Source organism: Myotis myotis, unplaced genomic scaffold, assembly GCF_014108235.1.
Source record: "Myotis myotis isolate mMyoMyo1 unplaced genomic scaffold, mMyoMyo1.p scaffold_m19_p_1, whole genome shotgun sequence".
In the NCBI taxonomy this organism is placed as follows: Eukaryota; Metazoa; Chordata; class Mammalia; order Chiroptera; family Vespertilionidae; genus Myotis; species Myotis myotis.
In genome coordinates this window covers 113,550,008-113,569,265 of record NW_023416313.1, presented here as the reverse complement: position 1 = coordinate 113,569,265, position 19,258 = coordinate 113,550,008, and the positions used below count along the sequence as shown (strand labels likewise).

General features: G+C 39.2%; 1 protein-coding gene and 2 pseudogenes across 19 annotated transcripts in view; 1 reads left to right on the top strand and 2 right to left on the bottom strand.

Moving 5' to 3' along the window:
• The window catches only part of MYO9A (myosin IXA), a 445,773-nt gene that overhangs the window by 339,896 nt on the left and 86,619 nt on the right, over positions 1–19,258 (top strand). For 11 of the 19 annotated variants that reach the window (XM_036347868.1, XM_036347858.1, XM_036347822.1 and 8 more), the window contains 3 exons: positions 7,052–7,151; positions 7,664–7,876; positions 16,448–16,560. In XM_036347868.1, coding sequence (XP_036203761.1) covers positions 7,052–7,151; positions 7,664–7,876; positions 16,448–16,560 — 426 coding nt within the window. The remainder of the gene's footprint in view (positions 1–7,051; positions 7,152–7,663; positions 7,877–16,447; positions 16,561–19,258) is intronic. The other 8 variants (XM_036347910.1, XM_036347780.1, XM_036347762.1 and 5 more) reach the window with 4 other exon arrangements.
• LOC118675344 lies at positions 3,895–4,383 on the bottom strand (annotated as a pseudogene).
• LOC118669912 lies at positions 14,016–15,440 on the bottom strand (annotated as a pseudogene).

Here is a 19,258-nt window from a genome sequence, read left to right as displayed (position 1 = left end):
ATCGTGGAAACCCTGGGATTGGATAAAAAGTAAAATGGTAGACACATACTTAGGTGGGTGTAGGAACAGTTAACATGATAACAATGAAGGAACTTGTGGTATCTGTCTTGGTGCCCAGCCACATTAGATTGTGCTGCAAGCGGTCCAGAAAAAGGGAAGTTACAAGTTACCTAGACATTTCAAGGGTATGTTATTATAGCTGCAAAAGGTTATATGGATATTAAAGGTTGACCTTGTCAGTGAAGATACTGGCCTAGGATGTAACTACCCATCATAACTGCTTTTAGTTAAAGTTTAATTTCAGACCATCCTTTGTAGGTTACTTTAGGTCTCTGAGTTTGCAAGACCACCATGCAGGCCTCTCCTGAGCTTGTCAGGTTAGCATGTGGCCCCTTTTGTCCACACATCCCCCTTTTGGTTATAAATCAGTCCAAAGGATACATTGATGACCAATCTTTTGGTTGGATAATGGAGTCCCACGGTGCTAGGAAGGCTTATTCCTAGAATGTCTCAGTGTCAGCATGTCTTGCTGAATAGGGGGGAACACTGTGGATGGGGCAAGACCATAACCTTAGATGGCATTTAAGGTCAAATTGTTATTATTCAAAAAGGGCAGGTAAATGGGAGGCAGTCAGATCCTGTATGTCCTTGTTAAAAAGTATTCTGGATCATTTCTAATTTTTGAGTCACTATGATCCAAGTCTTTTTTGCTGTTTGTCAAGTTTTGTTTTTCTGTATCTAGTATAACATTTACATACCAGGAATAAAAGTAACAATAATAAACCAGTAACACTGGTTAGAAACAGAAAATGTCTTCCTGAAAAGGAAGGATCTGAGGGGAAATAAGTATCTGCTATTATCCAGAAGTTCCAATTTTTCTTCTGGGCAATTAATTTCACCCATTCCTATATTTAGACAGTATTCATCTAAAATACCCATCTAGATTAGATCTACATATAATTATACCAGGGGAATTATTAGGGAGGTGTTCTTAGAGAGATTTGTCCAAGGTAGATCCTTTATAATAGATACTAGAGGCCCAGCGCACAAAATTTTTGTGCAGTATGGTTCCTAGGCCTGGCCTGCAATCAGGGCCATCTTCCCCAGCTGCCCACAGCTGGCCCTTTCCCCCACCGCCACCCTCCCCCGGTTCCCCTTTCGCCATAGGGCAGTGGTCGGCAAACTGCGGCTCGTGAGACACATGCGGCTCTTTGGCCCCTTGAGTGTGGCCACGAAGTTTCAATCGCACTGTACATGCACACCCGCACGTGGTATTTTGTGGAAGAGCCACACTCAAGGGGCCACAGTTTGCCGACCACTGCCATAGGGTGATCAGTGCCTCATGGTCGGGGGAAGGGACTGAGAGGTCGGCTGTTACTGCCCTCTCGCTGGCCCAGCCCCTGCTGCAGGTTTCCCTGTGTGTAGAGGGCGACTGGTGGGGCGGGGTGCCTTGGTCTGGCACTGTCCACATCCTCCATCACCCACCCCTAGTTCCCCATTCACCATCAAGTGATTGAAGCCTGCGGCTGGGGAAAGGAACCAAGAGGTGGTCAGTGCACCTCATAGTGACTGGTCCAGCGGTCAGTCTGACCGTTCTGCCTTTAGAGTCAATATTTATATTTCCCTTTTGTTATATAGGATAGAGACCTGGTGCACCGGTGGGGGCCGGCTGGCCAGCCCTGATGGGAGCCCCAGATCCGGGCAAGAGTTCCCCACTGGGGTTGGGGCCGGCCTGGGCGAGAGGCCATGGGCAGTTTTTAGGCTGGCCACGCCCCTATTGGGGTGGGGGACCCCTCCGGGGTGTGGGGCCAGCCTGGGTAAGGGGCCGCAGGCGGTTTGCAGGTCAACCACACCCCCATTGGGGCCGGAGGGTCCTGGCTGGGGGGCAGTGCTGGCCTGGGCGAGGGGCTGCGGAGAGGTTTTGACCAGCCGCCCCGCCCTCAATCAGGTGGGAGAGGCTGATCAGGGGTGGGGCCAGCCAGGGGGAGGGGCTGGGTCCACTGGCCCCAGTGGGCATCATAGCGACCAGTCACCCAGTTGTTATGGTGGCTGGCTTTTCATATATACACTAGAGGCCTGGTGCACGAAATTCATGCACTGGAGAGGTGTCCCTCAGCCCAGCCTGCACCCTCTCCAATCTGGGACATCCTCTCACAATCTGGGACTGCTGGCTCCTAACCGCTCGCCTGCCTGCCTGCCTGATTGCCCCTAACCGCTCCCCTGCCAGCCTGATTAACACCTAACTGCTCCCCTGCTGGCCCAATCATCCCCAACTGCCCTCCTCTGCCAGCCTGGTAGCCCCCAACTGCCCTCCCCTGCCAGCCCAGTTGCCCCCAACTGCCCCCCCCCTGCCAGCCCAGTTGCCCCCAACTGGCCTCCCCTGCTGGCCTGTTCACTCCCAACTACTTTCCCCTGCTGGCCTGTTCACTCACAACTGCTTTCCCCTGCTGGCCTGTTCACTCACAACTGCCTTCCCCTGCTGGCCTGATTGCCCACAACTGCCCTCCCCTGCTGGCCATCTTGTGATGATGTGGGGGCAGCCATCTTGTGACAGCGTCGGGGAGGCCATCTTGTGATGATGTGAGGGCATGACGGTCACCTAGGCTTTTATTAGTATAGATAGATAGCCTAAAAAATGCACCAAAGCTTATATTGATAGTAGAAGACCACTAGTGTGTGGCCAACAAAACATTAACTTCATTATCATAGGTGATAATCAGAATATCACTGTCTAGTACAGGGGTGGGCAAACTTTTTGACTCGAGGGCCACAATGGGTTCTTAAACTGGACTAGAGGGCCGGAACAAAAGCATGGATGGAGTGTTTGTGTGAACTAATATAAATTCAAAGTAAACATCATTACATAAAAGGGTACGGTCTTTTTTTTTCAATAGTTTTATTTATTTCAAATGGGCTGGATCCGGCCCGCGGGCCGTAGTTTGCCCACGGCTGGGGGAAAGATTAGCAGGTACCCAAGTTAAATTTTTCATGTCTAATAGGGAAAGGGGTCTAGGGAGACAGATATTGTTTCCACTAGGAAACCATAAGGAAGATAATGGCAGTATAAAAAAAATTTTATATACATTTAATTAATAACAATTAGGTGATATATGAACAAGGTTGAGCAGCATCAATTTGTGAGTATACAGGCCTTGTTGATGTCTTGGGATGGCTGTCTACTTCCTGCGTAGTCGGTGGCTTCTCATCCTTGAGATGAAGGTGTGTGTCAGAGACAGGGGCAAATGTCCATTCATGGTTAGGTACTGATAAGGTCAGGTCCCTTTAACACTGTTGGTGAGAGTCTTACATTAATGTATTTTCCAATAGACAAAAATCTCCAGGTTGTCGTAGTGTTTGAATCTTTGTCTTCTGTGAAATGAATGTTACTAATTTGTTAGTTCCTATAATGCAGCGGTTCTCAACCTGTGGGTTGCGACCCCTTTGGGGGTCAAACGTCCCTTTCACAGGGGTCACCTAAGACCATCAGAAAACACACATATAATTACATATTGTTTTTGTGATTAATCACTGTGCTTTAATTATGTTCAATTTGTAGCAATGAAAATACATCCTGCATATCAGATATTTACATTACAATTCATAACAGTAGCAAAATTACAGTTCTGAAGTAGCAACGAAAATAATTTTATGGTTGGGGGTCACCACAACATGAGGAACTGTATTAAAGGGTCACAGCATTAGGAAAGTTGAGAACCACTGCTATAATGAGAATGTCTGCCTTTTAGTTTTCCTTATATTTGGGAAACAAAAGATTTAAAAATCAACAATATTTTAAACAGAGTCATAAGAATAATTATTCTCAATTCATTTAGCCCCATAGTTATTTTTGTTTATCCTGATTATTTGCCAGTATATTTTTTTTCTTTTAGAAGACAAAAGTACTTGGAGATTTTAATGAACTTCCCTCCATGTAGCTTCAAGCTACCAGGACACAGGCCCCACAACACCCTTAATCTTCTCCTCAGCTCTTCTGCTGAAGAACTTGGCCTTCACAATGACAGGCTGCTTTGGGAGCTTTCCCTTCCCCAGAACTTTGTAGTAGCCTGATCGCACAACATCAATGATAGGAGCAGCTCCAGTCTTGCTTTTGGCAGCATTTACCCATGTCTGCTCACTGACCAGGGTCCACAGTTTATCAAGGTTGACAGTTGGGCAGAAGCTCTGGTTCCTCTTTAAGTGGTAATGCCTCATACCAACTTTTCCAAAGTAACCTGGGTGATATTTGTCAAAGTTGATCCTGTGATGATGCAAGCCACCAGCACTACTGCGCCCCCCCAGGTGCTTCCTGTGCTTGCCAATGTGGTTGTGTCCGTGGCTCATGTGACCCCGAAGTTTTCAGGTCTTCCTCAGTCTGGATGGCATGTCGGTGGCCGAGTTGCAAGAGTTTGCCAGTATTTTTTTTTAATTCATTTATTCCTTGAAGTTCTATAAATCTTCATCCAGGTCAAAGATATGACCTGCTTAGAAGCCTGCAATTTAGAGTAAGTCAGAATCCTCTTCATAGATTTTTCTAAAAATACTAGAGGCCTGGTGCATGAAATTCATGCACAGGTAGGGTCCCTAGGCCTGGCCGGCGATCAGGGCTGATCTGTGGGGCGACTGGGGCTCCCACTCGCACCCAGCTTGGTTGGCCTGGCGCTGCCTGCTCACCGTCCCCCCGCCGCCCCCCTCGCCTCCGCTGCTGGTTGGGGCCTGCAGGCTGGGGCAGCTCCTGCATTGAGCATCTGCCCCCTGGTGGTCAGTGCATGTCATAGCGACCTATCATTCCACCGGTCATTCTGCTGTTCAGTTGATTTGCATATTAGGCTGTTATTATATAGGATATTTTGAGATAATGTTTCAGAGAATGGCGGTCTTACGTCTATTTTTATACATTGCAATCAAAGGAGGAGACATAGATGGGTTACATGAAATCCATTGGTGATAGATTAGAGAGGCAGGAGAAAGCAAGGGGGAGGGGATCCCCTTGGATTGAATAAAAAGGAAAATGATAGACACATACTTAGGTGGCTGCAGGAACAATTAACATGATAACAATGAAGGAATTTGTGGTATCTGTCCTGGTGCCCAGGCACATTAGACTGTGCCCCAAGAGGTCCAGAAAAAGGGAAGTTACAAGTTACCCAGACATTTCAAGAGTATGTTATTATAGGTGCAAAAAGACAGATAGGCTCAGTTAAGTTAAAGGTTGAGCTTGTCAGTGAATATACTGGCCTAGGATGTAACTACCCATAACTGCTTTTAGTTAAAGTTTAATTTCAGACCATCCTTTGTGGTTACTTTAGGTCTCTGAGTTTGCAAGACTGCTATGCAAGCCTTCCCTGAGCTTGTCAGGTTAGCATGTGGCCCCTTTTGTCCACAAGTCCCTTTAACATTTTTTGCAATGCTGGTTTGTGGTATTGAACTTCTTTTACCTTTTTTTTGGGGGGGGGGGGCTGGGAAGCTGTTTATTTGGCCTTCAATTTCAAATGATGACCTTGCTCAATAGTGTCGTGGATTCAGGTCCTTGCTTTTCATTACTTTGAATGCTTCATGCCAGTCCCTTCTGGCCTGAAGTGTTTCTGTTGGAAAGTTAGCTGATGTCCTTACACGAATGCCCTTATAGGTAACTTTCTCTTTTGCTGCCTTTAAGATTCTCTATTTGTCTTTAATGTTTGCCATTTTAATCTTGATGTGTCTTGGGGTGGGGCTCTTTGTGTTCATCTTGATTGGAACTCTCTTGTGCTTCTTGAACTTGTGTGACTTTTTCTTTCACTAGGTTAGGGAAGTTTTCTATCATTATTTCTTCAAATAGGTTTTTTGTTCCTTGCTTACTTCTTCTTCTGGTACCCCTATGATACGGATATTGTTATGTTTCATGTTGTCCCAAAGTTCCCTTAAACTATCCTTGTTTTTTAAAATTCTTTTTCTTTTTGTTGTTCTTATTGGTTGTTTTTTTCCTTACACATCACTGATTTAATCCTCTGCTCCATCCAGCCTACTTTTAATTCCTTATATTTTGATGTCAGATAAGGTATTCTTTATTTCTTTCTGGTTCTTCAGGGTTTCTATGTCCTTTTTTATGCTGATGTAGTAATTCCCACTAAGTTCCTTGTAGTTCCCATTAAGTTCCTTGTAATTCTCACTAAATCCCTTGAGCATCCTTATTCTGAACTCTGTGTCTGACAAATTGCTTGCCTCTATTTCATTTAGATCTTTTTCTGGAGAGTCCTTTTTTCTTTCATTTGGGGTTGTTTCTTTGTCTCCCCACTTTAGCTGCCTCTTTGTGTTTGTTTCTATGTATTAGATATAGCTGCTATGACTCCCAGGCTTTGTGAGGTGGCCTTAACACGTTAAGCACCATGTCAATCACCGGTGACAGACATTATACTTTTCGTTTGGACCATGTCAGTCTCCGGCCACCAGCATATTGGTGAAATTGGATATTGCAGGCTAAATGGAAGGGAAGACAAAGCACGTTAAGCTTGGCGCTTAACGTGTTAAGTGTCCTGTGGTATCCAGTGGTGCAGTCTCTTTTACCTCCTGAGCTGGATGCTCTAGAAATGTTCCTTTTGTGGGTTCTTTGGGCTCTCTTCTGGTAATTGGGTCTTGATTGTTGTTGTCCCCTTTGTGGGTGGAATCTCCCCTAGGCTGACAGACTGTGATGCTCAACCCTGACCACATCATGCAAGCTGTTGTACAGGTGCAGTCTCAAGGTGGTTTTTGCCCTTAGTTGTTAAAAGTCTCCTCTTCAGCTAGTCTTCAGTTGGCTAATTCAGGGAGAATGTTCCCCAATTTAGTTTTATTCCTAGTTTGGTTCTGGGAGGAGGATCAAGAAAGATTCACCTATCCCGCCCCACCTTGAAAAACCCATAAATACTTGATAATAGTATCAATGTGATAATCAGAAAATTTTTGATATTTTTTGGGGGAATTGAATATGTATGGAATTTGCTGGAATTCTTCAACCTGGCTGTGGAAGTATATTTTATGCTGTACTTGAAGACTGCTGCCAGGAATTGAAATGTAATCCTGCTTTTTTATTTCTAAGTGTCAACAGGGAATCCTTAAACAGTGGAAATCCTAAAGTCCATAAACAAGATGAACCAATTTGGAAACCTATGAAGTTAACTGGGCCGGGCCAAGGAGAGGTAAGTATGGAATTTTGCCTATCTATATTTTATGCAAAATCAATGCATGCTATTTTGGAAATTATTATTCTTGTAGACATAGCATCTCATCTACCCATTTAATCTGAAGCGTTTATAGAGAAAGAAGCCATGAGTTAAGTTTGTTCTTACTTAGGGAGGTGTACTTTAGGCAGGGAATGGTGTCTACAAACCCAGATGGTATTTACAACAAAGGAGTTGCTAAGAAAAAGAAGGCAATTTATGCAAGTGATTTTTGTGACTTATTATGGCAGTGAAAGATGACTTCCTTGGCTATGGAGAAGAACAATGTAAATTTAGCTTCCATTCTCATCCTTTGTCCAGAGTAATGTATATGGATTGCTTTTGGTTATCTCTGTCACTTCTAGTGGAAAGTACATTGTGGGTGGAGGGATATTTCAAGAAATTCATGAGCTCTCTGATATCTTTCATTGGCATCATCACAAAAACAAAACAAAACATTGTTGTGTTATTTGTTTTATCATTTGGTCAAGCAGGTTGCCAGACCGGCCCATAAAAAGAAAGCTCGAATGGCGCGGACGCGCTCCGATTTCTTGACTAGAGGTACTTTTGCTGATGGGGAGGGGGATACAGAGGAAGATGATTACGATGACATTGAGCCCCTTCTCTCCCTTGACCAACCTTCTCACTCTGAGCTAGGGCCAGCTCCCATCCTGGGTCAGGCCTCTCACAGTGACTCCGAAATGGTAATTTTATATAAGAAAAATAGGCAACAAGCAAATCTGATGGGCATAGTCTTTGCTAATCTAAAGCTAACCTTCACAGCTTCTTCCCTGTATAATGGTTTGTACATGAGAAACCTCAGTGAACACAGCAAATAAGCTAAACTTCAATAGGACAAAGATAAAAGGCACTTTAGCAGTTTATGTCAAATCATAAATTAGGCAGCATTACGGTTAAGTTAATGTAGGAATGTTCTGTATTATGTCTTGAAAGGTCTGGAACATGGACCCTTAAGTATTTTTTCTGTAACAGGTAAGATGATAAACATTTTAGACTCTGTGGGTCAAGCAGTCTTTGTTGCAACTACTTAACTCTGCCACCACAGAGTGAAAACAGCCAGAGACAACAAGTTAACAACTGGACATGGCTGTGTTCCAATGAAACTATTTACAAAAACAGCAATGGGCTGTATTTCACCTGTTGGCCATAGTTTGCTGATCCCTCTCTGATCTAGTGACTTAGATTATGTGTTAGAGTTAGACAACCAATAGCTTTTAATTGAAATGGTATTCTCTTTTTCTTTTTTGCATTTAAAGTTGCTTTTCCTCCCTAATTTTTTAGTAATAGAAAATAAACATGGATTTTAAAAAATTTTACATAATGAGCAATGCCAAAAATGACTCCCTAGACCAAGCTAGCCAAGTAGAGGTTTTGTATGTAATGTAAGTTTGTTATAATAAAAAATTATAACATTGGAATTAGGCTTGAATAAAACTGCTTTATTTCAACGAAGAATATAACTTTATCATCAGATCTCAACCAAAATTAGATATATATATACACGTCCCCCCCAAAAAAAAATATGTAAACATACTAACAGCTGATAGTTCAATTTTGAAAATGAAATGTATTTTAATAAACACTGCTTTTATAATTATTTAAAGTATGTGTATATATTTTGGGTGGACACCCTATAGTTGGGCAAGTGTGAATATATTTGTGCATATAAAGTGTTAATTTTGGAATTGACCTGGAAAATACACAATAAAAGGACCCTGTATGTCTGTTATGTACTAAAACATTACACTGGTAAACGTGGAGTGATATGCAGATTATTACCATGCGTATCCTTAATTAAGTTGGATCTCATTCTTTTTTATGGGAGGAAAATTTTAGAGTGGTCTTCTTTTGACTCATTAAATATTTTATCTTTGAACTGTTTTAAGCTGTTTGTGCCAAAGATCGAGTTTATTAAAATGTTTTCTAATTTCCAGAATATTCTCATTTTCTTTATCTTTTGTTTTAGATAGACCCAGTTCTAAAATGACAGTATTGACATTCTAAAAAAGAAAAAACAACACAGAAAAATGCACTATCAATTCTCTAATTAGACAAATGATTCATTACACTGAGCCAAACTGTAGGATTGTAAATGATTGGAACAGTTTGTATATCACTAATATATATAATTAGAGCCAAAGCCCTCTCTTTAGGTACAATAAAATAACTCCATTTTGGAGGTCCCTTGTTTTTTAGTTATAAATAGCAACACTTTTTTATGATTATTAGTTAAAGATGAATTACATAATGAAGCAAACTAATTTTAATGAAAAGTATTACCTACATATTTTTTTACTGTGAATAGGGAGCATGCTTAATTTATTCTCTAAAACCTAAATAAATATTTTATTTGTGGAAGAACTTATCATTTGTAATTGCTGCTTTGTTCCTGAGAGTTTCCTTTGTTACAAACCTTAGTCTTTTTGGTGGTAGAATTCTTTCTTACTAAGAACTCCACTGAGATGAACCAGGAAGTTGGGCTTTCTGCTTGGAGCATTCAGCCCCTTTAAGGGTTCTAGCTGTTAGCCTCTGCCAATGATTCTGTTCACCTGCTTGACGGTCACTGCATGCCAGTAGTTATAGAACACCCTCTGCAGTATGTTAGTCACCTCTCCAGCTTTCTCACTGCCCTTCTGTTTCATTACTATTTTAGGAACAAGTGGTGGTGGTTGCTTCTGGTGGATACTTGCATGAAGAAGCTTTGCTTTCTAGAATATGCTGATAGATATTTGGTGGGGTTAGGGGTGGGAAGGGTAGGGACAGTTTTAAAGTGTTTCTGTTTATCTTGAAAATATGCCATGTTCTAATGTTATCTGATATTGTGAAGATGAAGACTAATTGTTTCTAAATGGAATCTACTGAATTTTCAAAATTGAGATATCTTTAGGATTTTAAATGGGCTTTATTCTATGGCACATAGATTTTTAAAAACATCATTGTTTTGTAGTTTTTTTTACTAGACAAAGTGATCTATCACTGACTTTTGCTAGAATGTGTGTCAATTCTATCTTGGAAGAAGCCATCTATCCTTTCCAGTTGTGAAACATCTAATGGGATAAAGGCAGTTTATTAATGAATTACATAAAGGGAATTTGATAAGCATTACCTCCTAAGTTGATGAATTGTTGCTCATCAGTTGTTAACCAGTTGTGGAGGAGTGGAAACAAGAATAGTAGTTTCCCTCCTTAAGACTTTGGTGTGTGTGTTTTTTTAAATTCCTACTTATAACTCTGCCATTGGAATAATTGTTTAGTCTATGTATGCTGCTCTCACTTAGTTCTTATACCCACTATATTGGCTTTTACCCAAGAAGAATGACACATTCTGCTAAGCAATATTTTTAAGGTGGTTTTTGTATAGGATTCTAGTCTCAATCTTCTGAATGGTGAGTTTAGTAAAATAATTTCTATCCCTTATGCATAGGATTGGTATAGGTAACATTACAGTTTTCTCTGTATAGTTTCTTCTATTCTCCAGAGTTAAACCAATCATTTCTATGGGTATGACTCCAAAATAGCACTCCAGAATTTGTCTTTTTTATCTCCAGTATGATAAAACTAAATTTCTCACCACCCCCCAACTGCTGTCGCTTCTTATATTCTTATTTCTGTGTGTTATTCTCTGAGATACTCTCCAATCCTTATCTGTGTTAAGTTTTCCTTCTTTTCCACTCCCCCAAAATCAGCTAGAAAAACCTGCTGATTAAGTATGGCTAAGTTTATTAACTTATTTTATAGTAAGTGAAAATCAACCTTGATTAGGTCTTAGTAATTTCTCAGAAAGGAGAAGTCAAAAGAGGGTGTGTATAGGATTTTGGGACTTAGGCTAGTGATTTTGAGGTAGTCTTAATAGTTGGAAAGCTGGTCGGTAGTGAACAAAGTTTATGACATAAGAGGTTTGGATTGGTGGCCCCCACACAACAGCCACAATGTTAAATACACTGAGTATTTATATGTTTATTTTATTCCTTCCAGAAAGTTAGGGATAGTTTATAGCATTGTGGCTCTGCTCTTTGAAGATTGCATAAACTTTTCCTATGAAACAATCAGTATTTTTAAAATTTATTATGTGATCAGTTTTTGTGAATATATCATGTGCATTTGATAAGGTGTATTTTCTATTTATAGTGTAAAATTTTAGTACATATCCATAATCTCTACCTTATTAATTATGTTGTCTTCTATATTTTTATTACTTTTTGTACACTTGATCTGTCTTATACACAATGAATGTTGTGTTAAAGTCACCTTTTATTCATTATGAATGGTGGCTCTTGTCACATTCAGTACGTTTTGCTTGAATTCTTCTCAATAGTAATTCCACAGCCTCTGTTTTCTTATTATTTCTATTTGTCCAGAATACTTTTAGTCATCCCTTATTTTAGCCATTCTGGATCTTTTTGTGAGTTTGGTCCTGCTTTGTGAGCCAAATTAAAAATTTCTTCCCCTGATAGATGAGTTCAATCTATTCTTATTTATTAATATAACTGATAATTCAGTCTCAACTCTTATCTATATATATATAAAAGGCTAATATGCAAAGTGTCCCCTCGGGAGTTCAGTCGGGAGACCGGGAGTTCGATCGCTCGCTATGATGTGCGCTGGCCACCAGGGGGTGGCGCAGAACGAAGGAAGGCCCCAGCCAGCAGCCGAAAGGAAGGCCCTGGCCAGCAGCCAGAAGACCCCGATTGATCCTGATCTCCGGCCAGGCCTAAGGACCCTATCCGTGCATAAATTTCATACACCAGGCCTCTAGTAATTTTATATTGTGCTACATCAAATTTGCTATGTTATGTTACATGTGTTTTTTTTCTCTTATTTTTAAAAATTTCTTTTGATATTTAGGGAGGATTGTGTTCTTGTTCTATTGGTTGTTTTCCTTTGTATATAACTTTTTAATTTACTACTTTTATTTACTACTTTTTAACCAATTATTCTCCAGTAATTTTTTAATGAGTAATATTCTTTAATTCTCATCTACTGTGACCCAACTATTGATGAGTTACTCTACTCTCTACTTTTCCTCTTCCTTCAACTCTTGTTTCTTAGGTTTCAACTTTGTCAGAACATGTAATTTTCCATGTTATTCTTTTACCCTAGTCCCCATCCTTGTTTTTGCCAGAGATATACTATTAAATATATTGAATAATGACATTAAATGTTTTGCTGAAGTTTCCTGATTTATCTCTTGTTTGGATGAAGGTCTTCGTCATCCAAATGAAAATTTAAAGGGACTAAACGAAAATTACTCATGAAGGGCACATAGATGTGGAATTCCTTGAGTTCTTTTTAAAGGCTTGATATTTGAAGGGACATCCTGGCCATATATAATTTCCCTGAATTTTTTTAAAATGATGTTTTATTGTTTACTTGCTCTATTTATTATTCTTGGTAAGTCTATTGCCAGTATAATTTTCTTGCCCTCATAAGTTATTTGATTGTTTTACTTGGAGGCTTTCAGAATTTTTTCTTTATATTTAAAGTTTCTGATATGTCCTCAAGTTGATCATTACAGATCAGTTACTCCATATACCTGCAGGACTCTGTCAATATTTAAATTCTGGTCTTGCCTTATTTATGAACAGTTGTAATGGATTACTGTTTTAAATTTTTGTTGTTTTCCTTGTTTAGGAACTCCAATTACTATAAATAAGTTTTTTTCTTATTTTCCTGTCTTCCATTTAAGCCACCTTCTCTCTGACCCTTTTTCCTTACTTCTTTATATCACCTTATATTCTTTACTAGAGGTCCGGTGCACAAAATTCGTTCACAGGTAGGGTCGCTAGACCTGGCCAGCGATCAGGGCCTCTCGGGGCCTTCCGGCTGCCGACCAGGGCCTTCCTTCCCTGGCTGCCAGTTGCCGGCCACGGCCTTCCTTCATTCCACGCCTCCCCCTGGTGGTCAGTGCATGTCATAGCGAGCAATTGAACTCCCAAGGAGACAATTTGCATATTAGGCTTTCATATATATAGATTATCCTCCTGCCTTTGTTTAGTCCCTTTAAATTTCCATTTGTACCTTTTTCCCTTAGTCATCTTATAAATTAGTCTTCATTGCACTATCTTTTTATTTCTTTTCTGAATTCATTCAACATGTTTTTTCATTTCTTACTGGTATTTCGTACATGTGAGGATATTTAATTCATTTTTGAATTACAGTTTTCTGCTTTGAGCTTGGTGTGTTTTTCTCGGAGGAAGGGGCAGTGGGATGTGGAGTTAACCAACTGAGTTGTTTTGGTTTGAATTTTGGTTTTCTTACTGTAGCTTGTGTAGATTTTGTATGTTTTAACTTATTAGTTTTGTACATTTGGAGTAGTTTATAAGAACAAGTTCAAGCACTTGCTCTTCTACCATTGTAGCCAAGTTCAGTTTCTTTTATATACAGCCTTTTTGGGTTTGTTTTTGTGATGGCAGAGGCATTGTGTGTCTGCTATTATTTTTCTTTTCTTTTGTTTTGCTGGATTATAAATTTAAAAAATATATATGTATATATTTATTGAATTCAGAGAGGAAGGGAGAGGGAGAGAGAGATAGAAACATTAATGATGATGAGAGAGAATCATTGATTGGCTGCCTCCTGCATGCCCCACTCTGGGGATCGAGCCCGTAACCCGGGCATATGCCCCAACTAGAAATTGAACTGTGACCCCCAGGTTCATAGGTCGACGCTCAACCACTGAGCCACGCTGGCCAGGCATTGGGTTATAAATTTTTACCTTCTGCTGTGTTTCCTCTTTAATGCCCAATCTCCAAAAGGCACCCCTTTCTTCCTTTTTTTTTTTTCCCCCCCCAACAGGTTTTATTGTACACAGAGGGGATGGGGCTCAGTCCTTCTTGGCTGCTGCCTTCCTCATGGCTGCAAGGGCATTGCTCAGCGCCTCTCTCCTCCTCTTGGCACAGATGTGTGTCCCCACCCTTTTCTTGATGAACTTCAGGGCCCTCTTGTCCTTAGAGACCTTGAGCAGTTCCATGGCATGCCACTCATAGGGGGCAAAGCCCACACACCTCTCAGATCATGTCCCACACGAACTTAGTTTGCTTCGTGAGGTATCCACAGTGGTGGCTGTGCCTTGACTTGCTCATGATCTTGGTGTGGCCCTTGTTGAGGCCCCTGGCTATGGGCTAGCGCAAAGCTTTGGCTGCCACTCCTCAGTGGCTGCCCACCTGCCTCCCCTTTTTATCTTCTTTTACCTCAGAAATAATGCCTCTAAAAATATGCCATTTTGAATCACATGCCATTTTATGTTCTTTCTCTTTAGTCAGTTCTCTAACTACCAGTACTTGATAACATTTGTGTTAGTATTTTTCTTCTCATTCTCGGTGTATATTCTTACTTATTTGCATGCCTAGTTATTTCTTACTGGATGCCTGACTTTGTGAATTTTGTCTTGTTGGATATTTATGTTTGATTAATATTCTTGAGCCTGTTATATTCCAGCAATATTCCAAAGCTTTGTTCTGGAAGCAACTTGGTCCTTTTAGGTTTTTTTTTTAAGGGCTGTTAGGCTCACTGTATTGAATACTGGAAATTTGTCAAGAGAGTAGGTTTCAGGTGCTCTCATCAGCAAAGGAGATATGTTAATTAACTTGACTGTAGTTATCTTTTTACTATTTATATGTAAGTAAAATTCTCACAACTTAAACATATATAATTTTTATTAAATAAAATAAAAATTTGGAGTTTGAGTACTGCTCTCCTTGAGCCTAACAAATTTTTATTAAATAAAATAAAAATTTGTTAGGCTCAAGCAGAGCAGTACTTAGGCTACCAGTGGTCGGCAAACTCATTAGTCAACAGAGCCAAATATCAACAGTACAACGATTGAAATTTCTTTTGAGAGCCAAATTTTTTAAACTTAAACTATATAGTACATTGTTATTAACTTAATTAGGGTACTCCTAAGGCTTAGGAAGAGCCACACTCAAGGGGCCAAAGAGCCACATGTGGCTCGCGAGCCACAGTTTGCCGACCACGGGGCTAGACTACTGAGGCAAGATTCTCAATGTACTTTACTCAGTGCCCTGGGAATCATAAAGTTGTGTACTCTGACTCTTGGGCACAGGCACTAGATGAGCACTATTACCTTTAATCTTTTCAGGTGGCCTTTTCCTGGTCTTGGGCAGTTTTCTGACACAGAAGTTTGATTAGTTCTCTACTAAATACTCAATGTGTAAACTCTGAAGATCTCCGAAGTTCTTTTTCTGTGCATCCTCTTCTCTCCAATCTCCTGACTTTTGGTCACCTTCATCTCTCTGGACTTTTAGCTTCATGGATTCAGTTCAGAGAGTCTGCCAAGTTTCACCTGGATTCTCCCTCTCTGACACAACTTGGAAACAACCTCAAGTCACTAAGCTGGGGCAGTTGTAGGACGCACTTTCTTTTTTTCTCTCCTCTCTCAGGGATAACTGTCCATCATCTTGATTAAGTGCTGTTTCATGTTGTTTTGTATGGGTTTCTATTTTTGGTTATTTCAGCAAGAGGATAAAAAGGGTCCCTGTTACTTATCTTTGCCAGAAGCAGAAGTTTGTTCTTTAAATTTTAACAACTCAAGATAGTTTTTGTTGATAAGGCCATAGTCAAGCAGACCAAAGGATTAAGGAAAAGATATTATAATTTTAGAAAAATTAAATATTAGGAAATGACTTGAATAGGTAACAGGAAATTCACTCCTTTAAAAAGGCATATTGTAAACAAGTGGCACAGGAATTGCCAATTGAAATTCAGGTCCCAGTTGGATAGCCATATAAGTTGTTTATAATTTAGACTGTTGGTGGTAATAATGATTTTTTATTCTTTGCTCCTTTGTTTTTTCTTATCATTCTGTGTACTTGCTCTTTTAAATCCTTTCCTGGATATAATAAAAATCTATAATAGCAAGTTAAGCCATAAAAATGAGCTATGAAAGACTGTACTTAGCATCTTATATTTGTCAGATCCTGGATCTCTTGTCTATATCTTTAGATGCTTTAACTTTTTTCTTATCGTTCCACTTGATATTTTTGTTAAACTGTCAGAAAACATGAGCTGGTAGGTCCTATTTAGCATTTTCATTGACTCAAGTTTTCTTTACTTCAGATTACATCAGGCAGAGTTTTTAATAGTTTCTCTATGTCAGAACATCTCTGTATAATATTAATGTATTTTTGTATGTTTTTAATAGGTGTAATTCTCAAAAAATTATATAACCTGAATTTCAGTTATAGTGCTATGATATATTACTTAGTTTTAAAGTCTCCACATATGTAATTATTACAGACATCACAACGATTTTCTTCGGTTGATGAAGAAACAAAACTTCATAAGACTATGTCTCAAGGAGAGATTACGAAGTTGGCAGTGAGAGAGAAGTCTTCAGATTCGGATATAAGGTATAAAGTATACACTGAAAGTTAATAGGGATGATATAACTTATTTCCTAATTGACTATAGTTAAATACTTAGCTTCTTTTCAAAAACGTAATTGACAGAACAGTTAGTTTTGAAATTTAGCTATTTTCAACAAGTATTAAGTACCAACTGTGTGACAGGCACATAATAGTTCAGATGTATAATAAGCTTTATCTTTCTAATGTGAATTGAGCAAAGTGTTTAAATCATTATATGATTTGTGATTTTTTTTGTTGTTGTAAAAGAAGAGATTAGACCAGATGAGATTGAAAATATTTTTCAGTTTTAGACTTAGATTTTATTCTGAGTTTAGTGATTTACAAATGGAACTGGAAAAATCTTTTGGGAAATAATTCTGTTGTTTTTAAGAGAGTATGTAGAATTTTTATTTGTCAAATAAATATATTTGGGATGTGAAGAAAAGGGAAACCTAGTGCACTGTTAGTAGGAATGCAGATTGTTGCAACCACTATGGAATGTTCCACTATGGAACATCCACAGTGTGGATGTTCCTCAAAAAATTAAAAATGGAACTGCCTTATGACCCAGTGGTTACACTTGGGTATATATCTGAAGAAACCTGAAACACTAATTTGAAAGAATATATGCATGTGTATGTTCACTACAGCGTTATTTACAATAGCCAAGATATGGAAGCAACCCAAGTGCCCCTCAATAGATGTGTGGATAAAAGAGCTATGGTCCATTTATACAATGAAATACTGCTTGGCCGTAAAAAAAAAAAAAATGAAGTCTTACCTTTTGTGACAGCATGAATGAACCTAAAGGGTATTAAGCTAAGTGAAATAAGCCAGTCAGAGAAAGACAAATACCATATGATTTCACTTATATGTGGAATGTAATGGGACAAAATAAGCAACAAACAAACAAAAAAAACCACACTCATAGATACAGAGAACGGACTGACAGTTGGGGGAGTTGGGGGAATGGGTGAAAAAGGTGAAGAGATTGAGAACTACAACATTGGAAATGTAATCAGTAATATTATAATAACTATGTATGGTGCCAGGTGGATGCTTGGGGCAGCAGGCAGATCATTCTGTAGGCTATGTGATTTTCTGGCCACTTTGCTGTACATCTGGAGCTAGTGCAGAATGGTATTGGGCATGGACTGTGCTTAGGGGGGGAAATTAAAAGAAAAAGAAAAACAGCCAGTTTACAATAAAAACACAATTTTATAGTATTTTAATTGACAATGAAGAAATCATTATAGGAAAAGAAGAAATTTTAAAGTAATTTTACATTTATTTTAAAAAATGAACTTGAAGTATAAATAAAATTGAACTATTTCAAGAAAAATATTTACTACCAAAACTGACTCTGGAAAATATTTAAAGAAAAATTAAGCAGACTAAATAATTAAATATCTTTGTTCCTTATTGTGTTATATAAAGCAGTCAGGCTCTCACTGAACACTTAAAGATCACATTGAAATCTATGGTTCATAACACTATTAAAGACCAATTCCTAAATGATTGTATAAGCATAAGCCAGATAACCCAAATCCAGAGAAATTTTGGCAAACTAGAAAGAACATATAGCTGGAGATAGCAGATTAAGTATACAAATTTAATTTTCACTTTCTCCTTCAAAATTAAAGTGATAAAACCTATGCAGGACAAAAAAACAACAACAGGAAAACAGCACAAGACAACAACAATAAAACTGTGGTATCCAAAAAGTAAATAGCCCAGCTGGCATGGTTCAGTGGTAAAGCGTCGATCTATGAACCAGAAGATCACGGTTCAATTCCCAGTCAGGCCACATGCCTGGGTTGTGGGCTCCATCTCCAATGTGGAGCATACAGGAAGCAGAAGGGAGAGGGAGAGAGAGTTAGAAACATCAGTGATGAGAGAGAATCATTGATCAGCTGCCTTCTGCACATCCCCCTACTAGGGATCGAACCTGCAACCTGGGCATGTGCCCTTGACCTCAATCAAACCCAGGACCCTTCAATCCACAGGCCGACACTCTACCCACTGAGACAAAGTGTCTAGGGCTTGCTTTTTACCCTATTTTTTGATCACTACACATTTGAGGGAACATCTTAAATGAAATAAACTAAAAATAATACATAAAATACAATTTGGAAGAAATAAACTGTAGGGGAGAAGGAGGAGGAATTCAAGACAGACAAGTACAATTTTTTTTGACAAGTAAAATTATCATTAGACCTATATTAATAAATATTACTACATTTATGAAACCAGAGTGCATGAAAAAGAAACATTCATAATGAAAAGAGCTTTTGAAAATTAAAAGTATAATAGCATAAAGAAACAACTCAGACATGTTAGAAAAATGAGGCCATATCTCATAAAGTTGAGCAAATAGGCAAAGAGATGGAAGAGACAAGAAAAAATAAGAAAATTAGAGGAGCTGTTCAGCAGATTCAATGACCCACTGATGGGAGCTCTGGAAAGATAGAACAAAGAAAATGGAAGGGATGAAATCATTAATAAAGTAACTCAAATTTTATAGAACTGAAGGGCATGAATTTCTAGATAGAAAGGTCCCACTGAGAGCCTAACATAATGGCTGAAAATAGACTCATACCAAAAGATATCTATACTAATAAAAGGGTAATACGTTAATTAGACCGGACATCTTCCAGACAAAGCCAGGGTGGCGGGGCCAAGGCAGAAGTGGATAGGGGCG